The sequence below is a fragment of the Trichechus manatus genome, unplaced genomic scaffold, assembly GCF_000243295.1.
Source record: "Trichechus manatus latirostris isolate Lorelei unplaced genomic scaffold, TriManLat1.0 scaffold00045, whole genome shotgun sequence".
Taxonomy (NCBI): domain Eukaryota; kingdom Metazoa; phylum Chordata; class Mammalia; order Sirenia; family Trichechidae; genus Trichechus; species Trichechus manatus.
The window spans coordinates 17,708,841-17,725,592 of record NW_004443981.1 but is presented as its reverse complement, the minus strand read 5'-3'; the positions used below and the strand labels follow the sequence as shown (position 1 = coordinate 17,725,592).

Below are 16,752 nucleotides of genomic sequence, written 5' to 3'. Positions count from 1 at the left end.
GGCCCGGGCTCCCGCATGACCTTGGGGCCGGGCCCAGAGTGGGAGAGGGGGCCCGCCTGCGCGGCCGTAGTCGCGGGGCTCTCAGCGCGCGGCCAGCGGGGCTTGGCGCACAGTGGGTGCGCAGGCGGCCTGGGGGAAGGTTCGACCCGCCGCCGCGTCCGCATTTGTGGGTGGGCCGAGGAAGAAGAGCTCATTTTCCCAGAGACAAAAGTTGTCCGTGGTGGCCGGGTGCCCAGGCCAGCCCACAAAGGCTTCTAACCTCTTCTGGGCCCGGCCTTCCCTCCAGGCCCCGGACCGGCTTCCTGTCCTGGGTGGGCGCCGGGGGCACTGCCCACGCATCCCGGGGCCGGGCCTGGAAGGCAGCTGGGGCTTGTCTCCTCACCTTGGGGGGGGGGGTCCTGGGGCAGCTGGGGAATCCCCTCCTCGTTCGAGTGCTGCCCTCTTGGGCAGGGTGGGGGCTGCGTTTGTGGCTGCAGGGCCCCCACGTTTACTTTGGGGGGGGCGGCGGTGGGCAGCCTTGCTGCAAGTGGCCACTCTTGACTGGTTTGAGCCCCTGGTCCACGTGAAGCGGGGAGTGCTTCGTCGGGGGCTTGGTTCCCCGCCCCCCAGCTGAACACACACAGTTCAAAACCTAGCATTCTCAGGCCGGGCAGGGGGAGCCCCTTCTGAGCGCAGGCTTTTGTTGTAAAGTTGTGATTTCAGCAACAACAACAGCAGTAGCAATAACACGCTACTGGAAGCCGCTCGCGGCAGCACGTGTCCGCGGCTGCCTCCGCCCTCAGGCCTGGCCCCGGAGCTGCCCGGTGGCTGGTTTGGGGCGCACGTTTTCAGCGCCGACACACCGCCCTGTGTGTGCATAGATATATTTTTACACACTGGGGCCGGGAGCTCTCAGCAGCTGTCTGACCCTGTCAGCACAGGCCCTGGGGCGGGCTCCCTTCGGGGCGCAGGCGGGAGGGGGACACAGAGAGGTGTTTGAGTCCAGCCCCCTGCCTCCAGGCTGTGCCCACTCCAGGTCCCGAGATCTCTGGCGGTGGTTTTCGTAGAGCCCCCTGTGCCCATCACCTTTCCCAGGCGTATCTTTCTCTGTTTCTCTTGCTTCTGGGCACTGCCCATGGGCCTGCTGAGCCCAGCACGCTCCTGCTCGGGGGTGGGGGTGGGGGCTTCCCTGCCCTGGTGTCACAAGGCATGGGGCCTTCCTGCTGCTTTCAATTCAGCTTAAGACAATCAGTGCAAAGCCACCTGGCCTGGGCTGCAGGGTAAGCTGGTGTCTAAGTTGGGATCAATTCCACAGAGGTCTTCTGCTCAGCTAGGGGGTCCCTGAGGAGTCCCCCAGGCCCGCCTTTGGGAGTGCCCATCTGGAGGGGTAGCAGAGGACTGCTCACAGGAGGAGTGTGCCCTTTTTTTGGATGCCCAGAGAGGGTGACGTGGGAGCTGGGTTTTGAGGGATGCCTAGGAGTTCATCCAACAGGGGAGCAGGGCGGGGGCAGGGGGGGCATGCAGGATCAATGGTCGACGTGTCTACTCAAGCAAGGTCTGGCTGGTGGGCCTCTGTGGAGGGGTGCCAGTGCTGCTGTTTGTGCAGCCTCCCCCCCCCCAATTTGTTGCTTCCTGAATGCCATAATTATAGGTCTATAACCACCCTGGACTGGGTGCTCCTTGCCGACAGGGTCCATCTGAACCTCTCTTTGTCCCCAGCCCCAGCACTGGGCCTGGCAAAACCAGAGATGCTGGGTACCTGGAGACTGGATGAATGAGCCAGATTCAGACAGGCAGGGGCGCTGTGGTTTAGGAGGGGCTTGGGGGTTTTCGAGGGGAGGTTTTCCGTGTCTCCTGGGGCAGCTCTGGGCTCTCCTTTGGGCAAGCTGCCTGCACTCCTGGCCCTGCCTTTGTTATGTTGGACCTTTTCTCCTTTCCTAGTCTCGGGGACAGGGAGGAGGGGCCCTGTGCCCTGCCCTGGGCACCCCAGCCTGTGGGCAGAAACCCCATGGGCCAGGAGAACAGACAGGGTACCCGTGATCAGGGGCTTGGGGAGGCATGGGCTGAAGCAGTCCAAAGGGCTGCCTGGAGGAGGTGACCTCTCAGCTGGGTTGGCAGGTTAGGGAGACTGGATAAGCCAGAGGGCCTTTGGGAGTTGGGAGTGATTCATACAAGGGCCAGGTGACAGAGGGGACGGTGGTGGGGGGACAGCAGCGGGGTCTGAGCTTCAAGAAGGGTGGGTCATACTGGTGGGCAGGAGATGAGCCGGCCACTGAGATCACGGGGCCGGAGGAGCTGGCCTCACGCATGTCCCTTGTCTTGCAGCGGCTGTGGGCACCGCAGGGCTCGGAGACCTGCCTAGGAGGAGGAGCCGAGGGTCGTGGGGTCCCCACCGGAGCCCAGCACCATGAACGACGTGGCCATTGTGAAGGAGGGCTGGTTGCACAAGCGAGGTCAGTGCATGCCCGGGGGGCTGGGGATGGAGGGTCCCCTCCCCAGGGATCGTCCTGGGCCAGCTTAGGTGGGGGGCTGTGAGCCCCCACTGAGCATGCAGCCAGGCAGGGCGGCTGCTGAATGGCCGTCTGGCTGGGGCACGGGGTGGGAGAGCTGCTGCCAGCTTCCCTCCTGGCGTTCCTGGAAGGTGGTGAGGACACGGGCCTTCCAAGGCCGGGCAGGCAGCCGTCCGGGGCACTGCCTGAGGGCTCCTGAGGGCAGAGCAGGGCAGAGCTGCTTGTCTTGGCCCAGCGCTTGCCCCAGGCCTGGGGAGGGGCCGGCACAGGGTGGGTGTGTGCTAGAGCTGCCCGCTGGCTGAGCCTGGTACCCCTGTCCCCCACCCCCTCCTCTTTTCTTCTCTCCCCTGTGGACCCCAGGCACAGGCTGGGCGCTTGGGAGGGAGCTGGGGAGTGGGAGCTGAAGCCTGGACCCTCCCCTCCCAGCCTTGCCTACCAGCTCCCCGCCCCACCCCTGCTGCTCTCTGGGCAGGCGCTGGCAGGGCGGACCAGCTAGTCTGCCCCTCCGGGTTGGGGCCTCGTGTCCAGGTACCCTGGGTGAGGCCCCCCCCCCCCAGTATGGGGACTGCCCCGCCCCATTCCTGACTTCCTCTTCCTTCAGACCTGCTCCCTCCCGGTGATCCCACACCAGAGCATTGCCAGGCCTCTCATGCTCTCCAGGAGACTCCCCCAAGGGGAACCTCAGACACAGATGGGAGAAGCGGGTGTCATGAGACATGGGGTTTTGTACGATGCATAGGAGCTCCCCAGCAAAGCCAGCCTGAGAAGCTGTAGGAGCTGGGGTAGCCGTCGAAGGAGTGGCTGAGATGAGACTCGAGGGCGTTGGGATGGCTTGAGCAGGGGATTAAGGATGTGGTCAGTTGAGTTGAGAGCTCAATTTGGTCACCGCAGGGAGGACAGCTTGTCAGGCTTCAAGACAGAGGTGAGGAGGCTGCAGGGCTGTGGTCTGGGGACACCCCTGTGCCTGGCTTCCCCCAAGGCCTCCTGCACCTGCCTGCCCTGTCGACCCCTTCCTCAGTGCTCAGCTGCTCCTTGCTCCCTAGGAGCCCTGCCTGCTGTGCCTGGAGCACCTCTGCCTCACCAGTCAGCCTTTCTGGTGTGGAGGAGGTCCCACCCACCCCTGCCCCTGTTGTTCTCTTCGGGAACAGTCTGCTGCCTGGGCCTGTACCTCGTGAGCCTTGGCAAATGTTTGTTGATTGACTGTTAGATCTAGGGCTGACCCAGGAGAAGCTGGGCTTCAGGGCTGCCCAGGGGGCATCCAGCTGGTTCCACAGGAGTCTCCCTCTGGAGCCTGGTGACTTTCCACTGGCACTTGCCTGTGTGCAGCATCCAGGGATCTGGGTTGGAACCCTGGTTCTGCCACTCCATCCCCGGGTTCCTCTCTGGGGCAGGTTGGTTGAGCTCCTTGAGCCTCATTCCCTGGGGGAATGGCCTCGTGGAGTGGAGATACTGTTTGTGGGGGGCCCTGAGTCGGAATGCATGGGGCTCAGCAGCCTCAGGTCAGAGGGTGGGTCCTGAGAGGGACCCTTGCTGTGCTGGTCCGCGGTAGGGGGCAGGGGGCAGGGGGGCAGCACTGAGCAAGGCCGAGGTGGGGTGTGGTGCCCTGTGCAGGCCTCCTAAGCCCGGTGGGTGTCCCCTTCCAGGCTTGTGTCCTGCCATCCTGCCCCCTGCCTGATGGAGGAAGGCCTGTGGCCCTTGAGGTGCCCCTCATGCCCAGCACCCCATCACTGGTGAACCTGGGACCCTCTGGTGCCGCCCACTTGCCCGCTGGCCTGCTCTCCCCACATGCTCCTGCCGCTGCGGTTTTTCAGCGTTTTCACATGTATGTCCGTCCATCCGTTCTTCTGGCCCACGAATGCTGGAAGCTCTCCTGTGTGCTGACTCTGGGGTGCCTCATGGGGTGACAAGCATGGGCCCCCAAATGCGTCAGAGAGAACATGGGGCTGTCCTGTTGGGGGCTGGGGCAGCGGCCGGCCCGGGAGGACCTCCTGTGGCTGCGGTGGCCGCTGTGGGCCGCCAGGCGAAGGGGCAGCAGTCATGCGGGGAGGGGTGGGGGATGGGCGGGCTTGGATTAGATATTGGGGAGGATGAAGGATACCTCCTGATTTGGGGCCGAGGTTGATGGTGGTGACATTTCCTGAGATGGGGGCTCGGGAAGGAACTCTTGTTTTCTTCTGGGGGTGAGGAGAAGGAGCGTCAGGGTTCCCTCGTGGCTTTGCTGAGAGAGCTGGCTTTGGGCCCATGGAGGAATCCAGGCAGCAGGTCGCCGTGCACCTGAGCGCACCTGTGCATACCTGAGATGGGTCTGAGCCCCACCTGGAGTCAGGACACGTTTACAACCCTTCCTTGTTCTTGCTCCCGGTCTCTGTGCCTGGCAGCCAGGGGATGTAGGGCTGGGCTGAGTGGGGCAGCCTCGCTACGCTTCCTCCTGTCCCGTGCAGCCATTCCAGAAGGTTCTGCCTCTGTGCCACCTCTTCCAAGAAGCCTCCGCTGAGCTCCCTCCTGAAGCCTGGTGAAGCTCCACCCCAGCGGACCCTTCCTGGGGAAGGCAGAGGGAGTGTGCAGGGAGCCTGTGGGCCAGGGCCTGCATGAAGTGGCCCTCAGACACTGGAGGACGGATGGATGGGTAGACGGATGGGGCTAGAGGGGCAGTAAGGCCTCCTGTGGGGGCAGCTCCTGGACTGAGCGGGGGCTCACTGGGCTGGGCAGAGTGTGCTCTGACAGGGCCAGGACCCAGTGGCCCAAGGCTCCAGCCCTCTCCCCTGTCCTGGTAGTGGGGGTAGGGAAGCCGTGATTTTGTCCAGGCCCAGCCCCACCCTTGGAGAGTCCCGAGGGACCCGTCACCACACTCTTTCTTGTCCCTGTAGGTTAGGATGCGGCTAGGGGAGGGGCTGGGCTGGCATGGAGATGATGTGGGGAGGGGCGGGGGTGGTGGTCTGAGCAGGGTACAGGCTGGGCCTGGGTTGAGGGAAGTGGTCACATGTGTGCGTGGGCTGTGGGTCTGTGCCTCTGTCTGACTTAACCACAGGGTCCCGTTCTCAGTGCCCACGCGGTCCCATTTCTGGCACAGCGAGGCCCTCTCCTTTACCCCCCCCCCATTTCTAGGCCCTGGGAGCCCCTCGCACCCCACCCTACCCCCGGCAGAGCAGGCTCCTGGGCCGTGATACCTCCCTGCCCCCTCCCTCTGTCCAGCAGGCACCTGATGGCCGTGGGGACTCACTGCCCCCCTTCTCCGCCGTTCAAATGGAGGTGGTGGCTGCCATCTCCGGGGAGCATGCCTGCCCTGTACACAGCGGGGCACCACCCCCATGTGGCCGGGCTCTCCACTGGCTGCTGCCGTCCGGCTGGGCCTGAGGTTCCCCTGTGGAACAGAGGTTACACCTGCCCCTCCTGGTCCCCCTGACCTGAAGGAGGTGGTGGCTGTGCTGAGCTCCTACGGGCAGGGCCACAGAGGCTTGATCAGCCTACTGAGAGCAAATGCTGGGGGCCTGCAGGACTGTGTGAGAAGGGGGTGCAGGACCTCCCCCCTTGGGCCTCAGTTTCTCTGGCTGGCAGGTGAGGGAGGCCCCTAGATCCAGGTGCCCGTGTGGCTGTGGCTTCAGGCCTTTCTGCCCACGTGGGCTCCTGAGGAGTTCCCACGGAGCTGCACCCGCAGGCAGGATCGAGGGGAAGGAGGTGCTGGGAGGCGGCGGGGACCAGTGGGAGTCCTTCACGGGGCGGGGGGAGGAGGAGTAGGGGCTGCCCTGCCCTGGAGGTGAGGGGGCGGCGGGGCTGGGCCTTGTCGTTTCCTGGTTGCTGATGGTCTGAACTCTCCCTTCAAAAACAAACAACGGAAGAGGAAGCTTCGGCGCCCTAACCTGGGGGCTGGGGGGTCACGGTCGCTGTCCTGCCCTCCCCCACTCTGGGGGCCCAGACCTCGGCCCCCTTCCTTCCTGGCTCACCTCCCTGGGGTAGGGGACCCTGCGGAAGGCCCCAGGACAGCCCCCTGGCCTTGGGGTGGCCCAGCACTCGCTGTGCAGAAAGGAAACTGAGTCCTAGGAAGAGACGGTGGGGTATCGCGCACCAGACCCCCAAACTCTGAGAAGGGCCAGCCGGTTGCATCAGGCCAGTTCCTAGAAGGGCTGCGGGGGTGCGGGGCAGACCCTGGCCTGGCTGCGGCTGGTGTCCCTCTGCCTGGCATGCCCTGGCTAGGCTCAGGGCCAGGCCTCCCCGAGGCCTCCCGTCACTGAGCCGGGCATCTTAAGCTCTGTGCCGGCTCCTGCCCCTAGGGTGTGCCTGCTCCGTGCCGTCGCCGGCGGCCCCGAGGGTTCGCCCGGCACTGGCCTGGGTCCCGGGCGAGTGGGGGGCTACGGCTCCAGCTTTGGATGGTTGTGTCCATTGAGTGCTCAGGCCAGCCCTGCTTTTGTGCCCCCTTCGGCCTCGCCCCCCGACCTGTGGGTACCCTTCCAGCAGCTCTGCTATAGGAGCTTTGTTGAGGTGGGATTCATGTACCGTGACAACCCACGTGCTCACAGAGTGTGTTCACAGCTTGGTGCAGCCATCCCCACAGTCAATCCTGGGACGTTTGCGTTCTCTTAAAGAGAGGCTGGACCCTCTACCTATGGGCCCGTCCTGCCGTCCCCCAGCCCCAGGCACCCACTCGTCCCCTTCCCAGCACAGTGCCTGTGCTGGTCCCCCGGGAATGGAGGTTGAGAAGTCACAAACCTGTGTTCCAGAAATGCTGGAATTGGGGGATCAGTGTTCATTGGTGACTCTGCTGCCATCCCTGGGGCCCCTGGGGCACGATCTTGGGGGCACTGGGTCCAGGTTCTGCAGGTCTCCGCAGCCCCAGGACTCCAACCCCCACCCCTTGGCCCAGAGACCTTGGCCAACCGTCCATGTTGGGGCTGGGGGTTCCCGAGCATGTGAGGACCCTCCTGCGGGGTGGGGTTGGGGGCGAGAGACCCGCGATGTGTGGCTACTTGGAGGAGGCGGCACCTCCCTGGTCCTGGTGTGGTGCAGAGGGGCCCACCCTGGGCTGGGGGTATAGCAGGACCCGGGCATGAGCCCCACGGAGAGCTGAGTTGGGCGCGCGTGGTGGGGAGTGAGGGCACGGCCAGGGCAAGTCTGCTTGGGGGTGTGAGTGACAGAAGGGAATAGACTCAGAGGGACCACGTCCCCAGCCAGGCAACTGCAGCCTCACGAGCCCCCTCCCACTGTGGGGTTAGCTGAAAGTCACAGCAGAAATTCATCAGCGGTAGGGTGGGCTGCGAGATTGACAGCCACATTCTGGGGCTGGCTGCTTCCCAAGGGCTGGCGTGGGGCACGAGGACAAAGCCTTTCCCTGCCCCGCCCCAGCGCAGGGGGCTTCTGGGGCCCCCGTCAGCCCTCAGAGCCTCTCACACTGCCCCAGGACGGCTGGGCTCTGGGTGGGGCGAGCTGGGAGTCAGCATAACTGCCGCAGGGTCTTGCTTAAGCCCCCTGGGGTTAGCAGGAGGGCGGAGGGGCGTGTCACCGCCTGGGCGTGCTCTGTTGTGCGCTCCTGCTCTGGCGCCGCAGAGCACCGATAGTGCTGGAGGCCCCAGAAGGGCCCTGTGGCTTTTCCCTTTCCTCTCGGTATGCTGGGATCCTCCTGCGGACTGCCAGCGCTGCGGGCCCTGCTTCCCCTCAGGAGCTGCTCTGGGACCCCCTCTTGACCAAGGCCCCTCTCAGGGTCCCCTTGACCGCCTAGAAGCCCCCTCCTCCTCTTGGTCTAGTTAGGTCTCTGAGGTGTTGGCTGAGGACTTAGGCCAAGAAGCGTGCCCCTGGAAATGTTCTCGAAACTCCTGCTGGAGAGCTTGGGAGGGCTGGGGGCTGGAGCTCTCCCCTCCGGGTGGGCAGGTTGTGGGTTGGAGGGGGCTGGTGATCTCTGTCCCATGCTCAGCACCCAGCAGGGGCCTGCGGGCAAACACAGGCTCCCAGGCAGCCCCTCCTCGTGAAGGGTGTGGCTGTGGCTGCCACCACCTGGTCCCTGGCCTACCAGACCCCGCTCCGTGGAGCCCAGTGGCCTGCGGTGACCCTGCTGTAATGGACCAGCTAAGTGAATGGCCCAGACCCACACGCCAGGTGGGGAGGCAGGTGTGTGGGGACGGGGAGGACAAGTAAGACGGGTGTGTGTGTGTGGAGGGGGGGGGCTTCCTTCCTTGAGGAAGTGACTGTGGGTCGGGGGGCTGGGGGGACAACATGCAGGCAGCGGGAGTAGCAGGGGTTGTGGCCTTATCTGAAGGGGGTCTCTGAGTCAGTTGGGGGGGTGGTGACATGGTTGCAGGTCCTTGGTCATTTCTGGAGGGATCCAAGGGGGACTTGGGAGAGAGCGTCGATGTGTCAGGTGTGTGGTGGGGTGGGGGTAAAGGGTGGCTGGAGCTGGTGGATGATGGGGGTGTGGGGAGATGTGGGTGGTTCTCTTAGTTCCTGGGTGTTGGCTATAACAGAAATACCACAAGTGGATGCCTTAACAAACAGAAATTAATTCTCTCACGGTTTAGGAGGTTAGAAGTCCGAATTCAGGGCCCCAGCTCCAGGGGAAGGCTTTCTGTCTCAGTCAGCTTGGGGGGAAGGTCCTTGTCATCAGTCTTCCCCCAGGTCTAGAGGTTTCTCAGCACAGGGACCCCACATCCAAAGGACGCACTGTTCTCTTGGCTCTTCTTGGTGGTAGGAGGTCCCTCTCCTCTCCATTCACTTCTATCCTTTATATCTCAAAGCGATTGACTCAAGGTACAACCTAGTCCTGTAGATTGTATCTGCTTCATTAACATCATAGAGGTTAGGATTTACATCAGGTAGGAAAATCACTTCATTTCACAAAATGGTGGACAAGCATACAATACTGGGAATCAAGGCATAGCCAAGTTGACACACAAATTTTTGAGGTATACAATTCAATCCATAACAGTGGCATTGGGGCGGCTGTAGCTCGGAGTGGGCTGGGGGGCAGCGGCAGGTGGCCAGCACCTGAAGTGGGCCCCAGAATATGGAGGGGCAGGGAGCAGGGCATGGGTCTGTATGCTGTGGTCGTGGCCTCAGGGTGGTGGGCACTTGGTGGCAGAACCAGAGACAGTGGAGAGCTCAGGCGGGGTCTCAGCCCCCGTCTGGACAGTGGTCTTGGCTCTCTGGTCACCATCTGCCTCTGTGACCTTGAGTGTTCCCTTACCTGGGCCTCATTTTCCCCAGAGAGCTGGAGGGCATACTGACCCTGCCCTCCATGCCTGGGAGGGCGGGCCAGGGTCTACACATCTTCCCAAACTGGGGGCCCCATCGACCACCGCTCATGCCTCGGCCCCATGAAGCCCCGCGTGACGGTGCAGCCACAGAGAGGCCCATCTCCGCAAAGGCCAGGTTGGGGTCGTCCACCCAACAGCGACATGGGAGCCACGGGGCAGCCTTGGGCGGGCGGCCTGCTCCTCGTCCCCCACCCCCTGCCCCAGCCCGTGTTCACAGGATTCGAGGGCTTCCTTAGGGCCATGGTACAAGACGGGCCCCAGCCGTCCTGAAGGTGACCGCGGCGGCCCGTTCTGGTGGCCGCGAAGGTGGCTGTCAGCAGTGTTTGCTTAGTGTGCCGGGGAAGGTGAATTCGGCCTGGCAGCTGTCGGTGCGATGGATGTGCGGGCGGTGGGGGACCGCGCGGTGGCCGCTGTCAGCTGGCGCCCGCGCCCCGGGCCTGCTGGGGCTCACTTTGCTGTGGAGAAACAGCTCGGTGCCGCCGGGCGCCCTGCCAGCCGCTGCTGCCACCACTGCGGCAAAGTGTTTATCCAGCAGTTTCCCTGAAAACCGAGACTTTTAGAGAATGTTCATGGAGCTTGGGACGAGAGGGCTGCGCAGCGGGTGCCAGGCGGCTGGGACGGGGCGGGCGCGGAGCCGCTGCCTGGCGTGGCCACCGGCCTGCCACAGGACGTGGCTGGACCCCAAGTCTTCGGTGACGCCTTGGGCAGGCTGGCTGCATGTGTTCTTCGGAATCCCCACATCTACCTGGGAGGCTGTCTGGAGGAGGTCCCCTTCCTGGGCTGAGCCGGTGGGAGGTTCCATAGAGGGCCCTGGGAACTGACCCCTGGGCGAGAGGTAGGCATCCGAGCCGCAGCACCTCCGCATAACCCTGCCCATCGGCCATGGCACTGTCCTCGGGCAGCAGGCGGGGGTCCTGCTGGGCCAGACACAGCATGTGTTCACAGAACCCAGGTACACGTGGCCACATGCGTGCTCCTGGTCCCTGCCCAGAGCAGGTGTACCGGGTGGAGGGGTGGGTGCCTGGCTCGGTGGGCCTCTGGCCCAGGGGAGCAGCATCCTGGGCATAGACGCTGGTTGCTCCTTTGCCCCTTGCCAGGGGTATGCCCGAGCTGAGGCCGGCGGGGGCTGCTGGGGCGGGGGCACCCCTGTGTTTGGTGATGGTGACTGTGAAACCCATGGGGATGGTCGCTGCCACCCCGCCCCATTCCCCTTCCCCTGTAGCTGGACTCTACTCCTGCCCTCATACAGTGGGTCGGGGGACTTGAATGGGGTGGGGGCCCAGGATGAGCGCCCAACACCTCAGGGGACACTGAGGATGGGGACGGGAGCCACCAAGGCCGGTTGGGGCCAGGAGTCCCAAGCCTCAGGTTCCAGCCCAGCCCCCGCAGTGCGGTCCAATCCCTCTGGTTCGGGCCGAGTGTGAGGTTTTTGGAGGGCGGGGGGTCAGGGGCCTGGGGCTGGCTGGGGGCCTGCCCCGACCTCCTGTGGCCCAGAAGTGGCAGCTGTGTGTGCCTGGCCTCCAGCTCCTTGGGGCCACCTGTGCCAGGGGTGGAGGCTGGGGGTCACCGTCCTGGTGCCTCAGCCACGGTCCTCCCCCGCGTTGTGCCTCTGGCTCCCAAGCGCCCCGCCCTCGGCTCGCCTGGTGGGGTGCAGCAGAGTGAGTGTGGACCTAGCCTGCCATCTCTTCTGTCCTGGGTCTGCAAGGTCTGGGGCAGTTGGGAGAGGAGACCCTGTCCCTAAGACACCCCCAAACCACCCTGCCCCCAGCTCTGGCTCTAGAGCCTTGCCTGCCCCTGGGGGCTGAGCAAGGCCCCTGGCCCCCTGAGCTTGTGGGGCCACAGCTGATGGGGGTGGGTGCAGAGCATGTGGGGGGGTCAGGGCCTGCCCAGGGTGCTTGTCCCAGCACCCCACCTGGGGGTCACAGGCCCACTTCAGGTGGGGACACTGAGGCCACAGTGGTCTGCTTTCCGGGCTGCGTATGGCGTGCCGGGTGGGGCTGTGTGCTGGGCGCGGGAGGCGGCCCGCCAGGCTCCGTGGGGGCAGCGGCAGTTGGCAAATCAAGATAGATCTCACGGGCGGCGCGGCGGTTCATCGCTCTCGAGCGCAGTTAGCGTCCTGGGGAGCGGCAGCTGGCGGCAGGGGGGGCACTCCATCAGGGCCGACAGCTCCAGACTGGCGCCAGGCGGGTGGGAGTGTGGGGCGCTGGGCGCCAGCGGGTGGGCGCACACCCCCGGGAGCGCTCTGCTCGCTCCCACCCGGAGCCGCGGCTGTGGGGTGGGGGGCATAGGATCCAGTGAGGGGCCCAAGGCAGGAGCCTTGTCTGAAGGTGGGGCCTTACCCACTGGCTGGCCAGAGGGGATCGGAGGATCTGGTAGCACCTGCTGGAGCCACTGCACAGTGAGGTGGGGCCGTACAGCGGTTCTTCTCGATGTTGGCACGGCGTGATTGGTGACAAGTGAGAAGGGAACAGAAGCCCCCTGCAGCCTCGCCCCTCCCCTGTGGGATCGCCCTGGGTTCAGGTCAACGTTGCTGGCGGTGGGCACGTCCTATTTCTGGCCCCAGGTCCCCGACGTCGCCTGGCCCTGCCGTGCACCTGTGGACCTGGTGGGGTCTGGGCCTGGCCAGTGGCCCCTGCCTGGGCTGGGGATAGCACTGAGGGTGTTCTATGCCACCCCCCCGCCCAGGGCCGACCTTCTAGGGCAGGATGGGCTCCCCAAGACAGGGGCGCAAGTGGCTGGAGCCCCATCTCCTGGCACCCCCAGCTTTCCTGGGTCCTGTGGAGCAAGGCCTGTGGGGCCGCGCCCAGAGGTGCTCAGATGGAGATCTGGGCAGTGGGGACTGTGGGGGATGGAAGTCCCCAGGCCAAGAGGTTTTAGTCATTCGTTGGGCTCAGTGGTGGGCTTCCCGCCTGTATCATCAGACCCCTGCCCCCTTGTCCCAGCCCCCAGGGTTGGTGAGGTGGCGGAGCTGTGAGGAGGAGGGCTCAGGCCTATCCCACTCCCAGCCCAGGTGGGGTGTGGCTGCAGAGGCCCTGAGAATGGAGAGGGGTGGGGAGAATGGAGGGGGCCAAGGGAGAGGGGTAGGGGCTGCCGTCCTGGCCCACGTGGCCCCTTGTTTTGGGGGAGCAGGTTGCGGGGATGCCTTCCCCTAGAGCCAGGGCTCCCTAGGAAGTGATCGGCCAGGCTGGGACGCCGTGAACGCGGCGTGCTCTAAGCCAGTGCAGGGCTCCTGCCACCCCCCGCCCCACCCTGCCCCGTCCTGTGACTTCTCTCTGCATTAGGGAGGGCTGGGGGGTGGGCTCACCAAGCAGCCTGAGTGGGCAGCCAGGGCTGCTGCCGCCCGCCCCCACTTCCCTGCCCCCAGCGGGTCCTCTGATGAAGCTGTCTCCTAATTAGAAGTTCCTGTTGTTCAAACTCCTTGCTCTGCAAAACGTAAATGGAACGTTTTTTTTCTGGGTGTCAGTATGAAAAATGACAGTTGCTGGAATATCACAGAGGACATCTGCTCCGATCCTTGAGTGCGAACGCCTGTTTACGGCTGATGTTGCAGAACTTCGGGGAGAACTTTCCTTAGTACCTGGGTAGCCCTGGGCGGGATGCTCCGTGGCCCCCAGGCGGGCCCTAGTGGCTGACTGCCCTCGGTGCTCCTGGGCATCTGGCTGGGTCCCTGTCCCCCTGGGGTCTGGCTTCTCAGCAGGGCTCAGGGACTCTGGTCAGCAGGTGCTGCCACCTGGGGAGGGGCTGCCGCTCTGAGCACCCAGCATGGTCACGCTGAGAACGTGTCCTGTGTACACCAGGTGAGCCCCAGGTCTCACTCCAGTGTGGTACGGACCTGCTCACCCCTCTTCGTCCCAGCCAGGGATCGGCTGTGGGGGTTGTAGGAGCGCTCTCGGCGCCCCCAGGGCTGGGTGGTGGCCAGCCTGTGCTGAGCTGCTGGCAGTGCTGCTGGGGACCGGCCACCCAGTGCTGCTCCTCCAGGAAGGCCTCCAGATTGGCCCAGTTCCTCCCTCCCACCTCCCCCAGTCTGTGCCCTTCCCATGGGGACCTTGGGGGTTCTGCAGGTCACCTGTGCCCAGGTGCCTGCCTGGCCCTTTCAGACATGGGGATGGGGAGGGCTCATTAGCAGAGGCGGGTGATGCTCACTGTCCTGCTGGCCCCATGCGGTCTCTTGCCGGCCCAGCCCTGCCACCTGCTGGGGTCGTACTTGGGTGTCGGGGAGCATCTGCCCACTGCCTGAGGCTGTGAGGACTCAGACAGGAGTCCGCAGGAGATAGCTCCGCTGGCCCCAGCCCTCACCTGCCATGTCCCACAGGTGAGTACATCAAGACCTGGCGGCCACGCTACTTCCTCCTCAAGAATGACGGCACCTTCATCGGCTACAAGGAGCGTCCACAGGACGTGGACCAGCGCGAGTCTCCCCTCAACAACTTCTCTGTGGCACGTGAGTGGCCCTCGGCACCCTGGGCTGGGACCGGGTAGGGGGCCTGGGGGGGGGCTGGGGGGGGCAGGGCGGCTGGGTTCTGCACACCAGCCAGTGCCCGTGCTGAGGCCCAAAGCCTCCATGTCCGGGCAGGCAGTGGCCGTCCAGGCTGCTCTGCCGTGGGCGGGTCTCCACGCCAGGCCCCAACCGCTGCCCTGGTACCCTCTCCTGGGCGCTGACAGGAGACTGGGGTTCTGGCCAGTGGTGGCGGAGCCTGACACGGGAGCTGATGGGCTGATCAGGGGCTCTTCCTCGAGGGGTGCAGATGGAGCTGGCAGCAGCCCCTCATTGGGAACCCCCCAGGGGGAGCAGGCGAGAAAGAGGGCGTGCAGGCGGGAGGGGATACCGCCCTTAGAAGGAACCTTGGGGCCTCCCTCATAGCCCATCAGAGGCCACCCAGAGCTGCTGGTGGACCCTCTGCTTCCTCCAGGCTGGGGTAGGGCAGGAGTGTGGTCCCTCAGGATGATGAGCCCGTTTTGTACCTGGGAGAGGTGGTGTATGTCATTCTGCCCTCAAGGCCGGGAGGTGGGGGAGCGGGCTTGGTGACGTGGCCTGGTGCAGGGGCAGCCTCCCCATCCCCAGTCCCCGACACCATTGCCTGGTGACAGGCTCGGGGACATGGGCTTCCTGGGCTGAGCACGAAGGTGGAACCAAGTAGCCATTAGAGGTGTTTTGACTGAGACCCCCCCTAACCTGGACAGCTTGGGTGGGGCTTGTTGACAGGCACCCCTCTGCCCATCCCACTGCCAACTGGGGTGTAAGCGCTATGCCCCCTGTGGGGAGGTCCCGCCCTCCAGCTAGCTCTGCCTTTGCTGCTGCTGCTGCCCCGCAGCCTGGGGGCCTGGGTCCTCCAGTCCCTCCCTTGCAGGCACCCCGGCTCTGGCCTCAGGCTAGGGTCTCAGGAGGAGGCTTAGCAGATGGCTGGACCCCAGCTAGGGGAAGGACTTCCAGCCACAGTGCCTGTAGGGGAGTTCTGGCACCTTCAGTCAGAAACACCTTGTGTGTCTCCCCCTTGCCCGCCCAGTGAGCCCGGCCCTGTTTTGGGGGTTTGCTGGCAGGAGGCCTGGGGTTGGACTCTCAGAGCGGGAGCAGAGTGGGTACAAGTGGCTGGGTGAGGCCCAGTGGAGGGGCTTTTCCAGGGGTGGGAAGCTGCCAGAGAGCAGGGCCCCTGGGGATGAATTCCTGGGGTGGGGGAGGGGGGAGCTAGGCACTGTGGACATCTCAGTCATGGGCCTTGGGTGGCCTTGTCCGAGCATGTAGATGGTGGGTCTTGTGTGGGAACCTCAGAGGATGAGCCTGCTGGGACTCCCCCAGTATTGACATAGGCCCCTCAGTGCCGGCCTGGAGCCCCTTCCTGGCCTCTGAGCCCTGGCAGAGGCTGGCTGGCCCCTTGGTGTTGCCAGGGCCGTACACTGGAATGCGGGACAGTCCTTGAGCCAGCCAGTACCCCGCCTCTCCCCCAGACCCCCACTGCCACACACACTCCACTCGGCCCCTCCCATGGTCCCTGCTGCAAGTGTGTGTCCCCACATCTGTGTGCACCCAGTCCCTGGCTGGCACCACCCCAGCAGCCTCCTGGGGGAGGGTCACCATGTTCTCAAGCCTCTGGCCAGGTCAGGAAGCTTCTGCAGGGCCCATCCCCACTGCCCTTCACCCAGGATTGCCATGTACCCAAGAGGGACAGTGGTGCCCAGCCCCCGAGGGGCCATGCAGCTTGGGAAGAAAGGCTGGCGTGAACCGCTGCCCTGGAACCCCCATCAGCCCCTCCCTGGGATTCTGTGCGCCCACCTCTGGCCTCTGACATGGTGGGAGTTAGCTCAGAGAGCATGCAGGCCGGGAAGGGACATGGACGTGGGGTTGACCCAGACCAACCCCAGACACGCCCGTGGGGCCTCGTGGCTTCAGAGTAGTGTCTGAACTGGAACGGGGGTCCAGGCCCCATTTTACAAAGAGGGAAACCGAGGCTGTGAGAGGGGATGGGATGGGGCTTCCCAGGATGGGTTGGGTGGAGCCCAGGAGGCGATGTCCCGTGTGGCAAGGGCAGCCTCGGGGAGGGGGCAGGTGGGTAGTCTTGTGGCGCAGTGTGGGGACAGGTACTCAGCTGTGTGACTCCCCCCGCCCAGAATGCCAGCTGATGAAGACGGAGCGGCCCAGGCCCAACACCTTCATCATCCGCTGCCTGCAGTGGACCACGGTCATTGAGCGCACCTTCCACGTGGAGACGCCTGAGGAGCGGTAGGGGCGCCACGGGGGCCAGCTGTGAGGAGGTTAGGCTGTGAGGAGGGGAGGCTTTGAAAAAGAGGGAAAGGCTGTGAGGCGGGGGAGACAGAGGAGGGGAGACTGAAGAGGGAGAGGCTGTGAGGAGGAGGGAGAATCTGTGAGGAGGAGGGAGAATCTGAGGAGGAGGGAGAATCTGTGAGGAGAAGGGGAAGGCTGTGAGGAGGTGGGGGAGGCTGTGAGGAGGAAGACGAGGCTGTGAGGAGGTGGGGGAGGCTGTGAGGAGGAAGAGGAGGCTGTGAGGAGGTGGGGGAGGCTGTGAGGAGGA

General features: G+C 64.6%; 1 protein-coding gene across 1 annotated transcript in view; it reads left to right on the top strand.

Annotated features, from left to right (window-relative positions):
* Positions 1-2,314: 2,314 nt before the first annotated feature.
* Positions 2,315-16,752, top strand: part of AKT1 (AKT serine/threonine kinase 1) — a 21,914-nt gene continuing 7,476 nt past the window's right edge. The window contains exons 1-3 of the mRNA XM_004376758.2: positions 2,315-2,432; positions 14,040-14,168; positions 16,331-16,442. Coding sequence (XP_004376815.1) covers positions 2,387-2,432; positions 14,040-14,168; positions 16,331-16,442 — 287 coding nt within the window. The 5' untranslated portion in view covers positions 2,315-2,386. The remainder of the gene's footprint in view (positions 2,433-14,039; positions 14,169-16,330; positions 16,443-16,752) is intronic.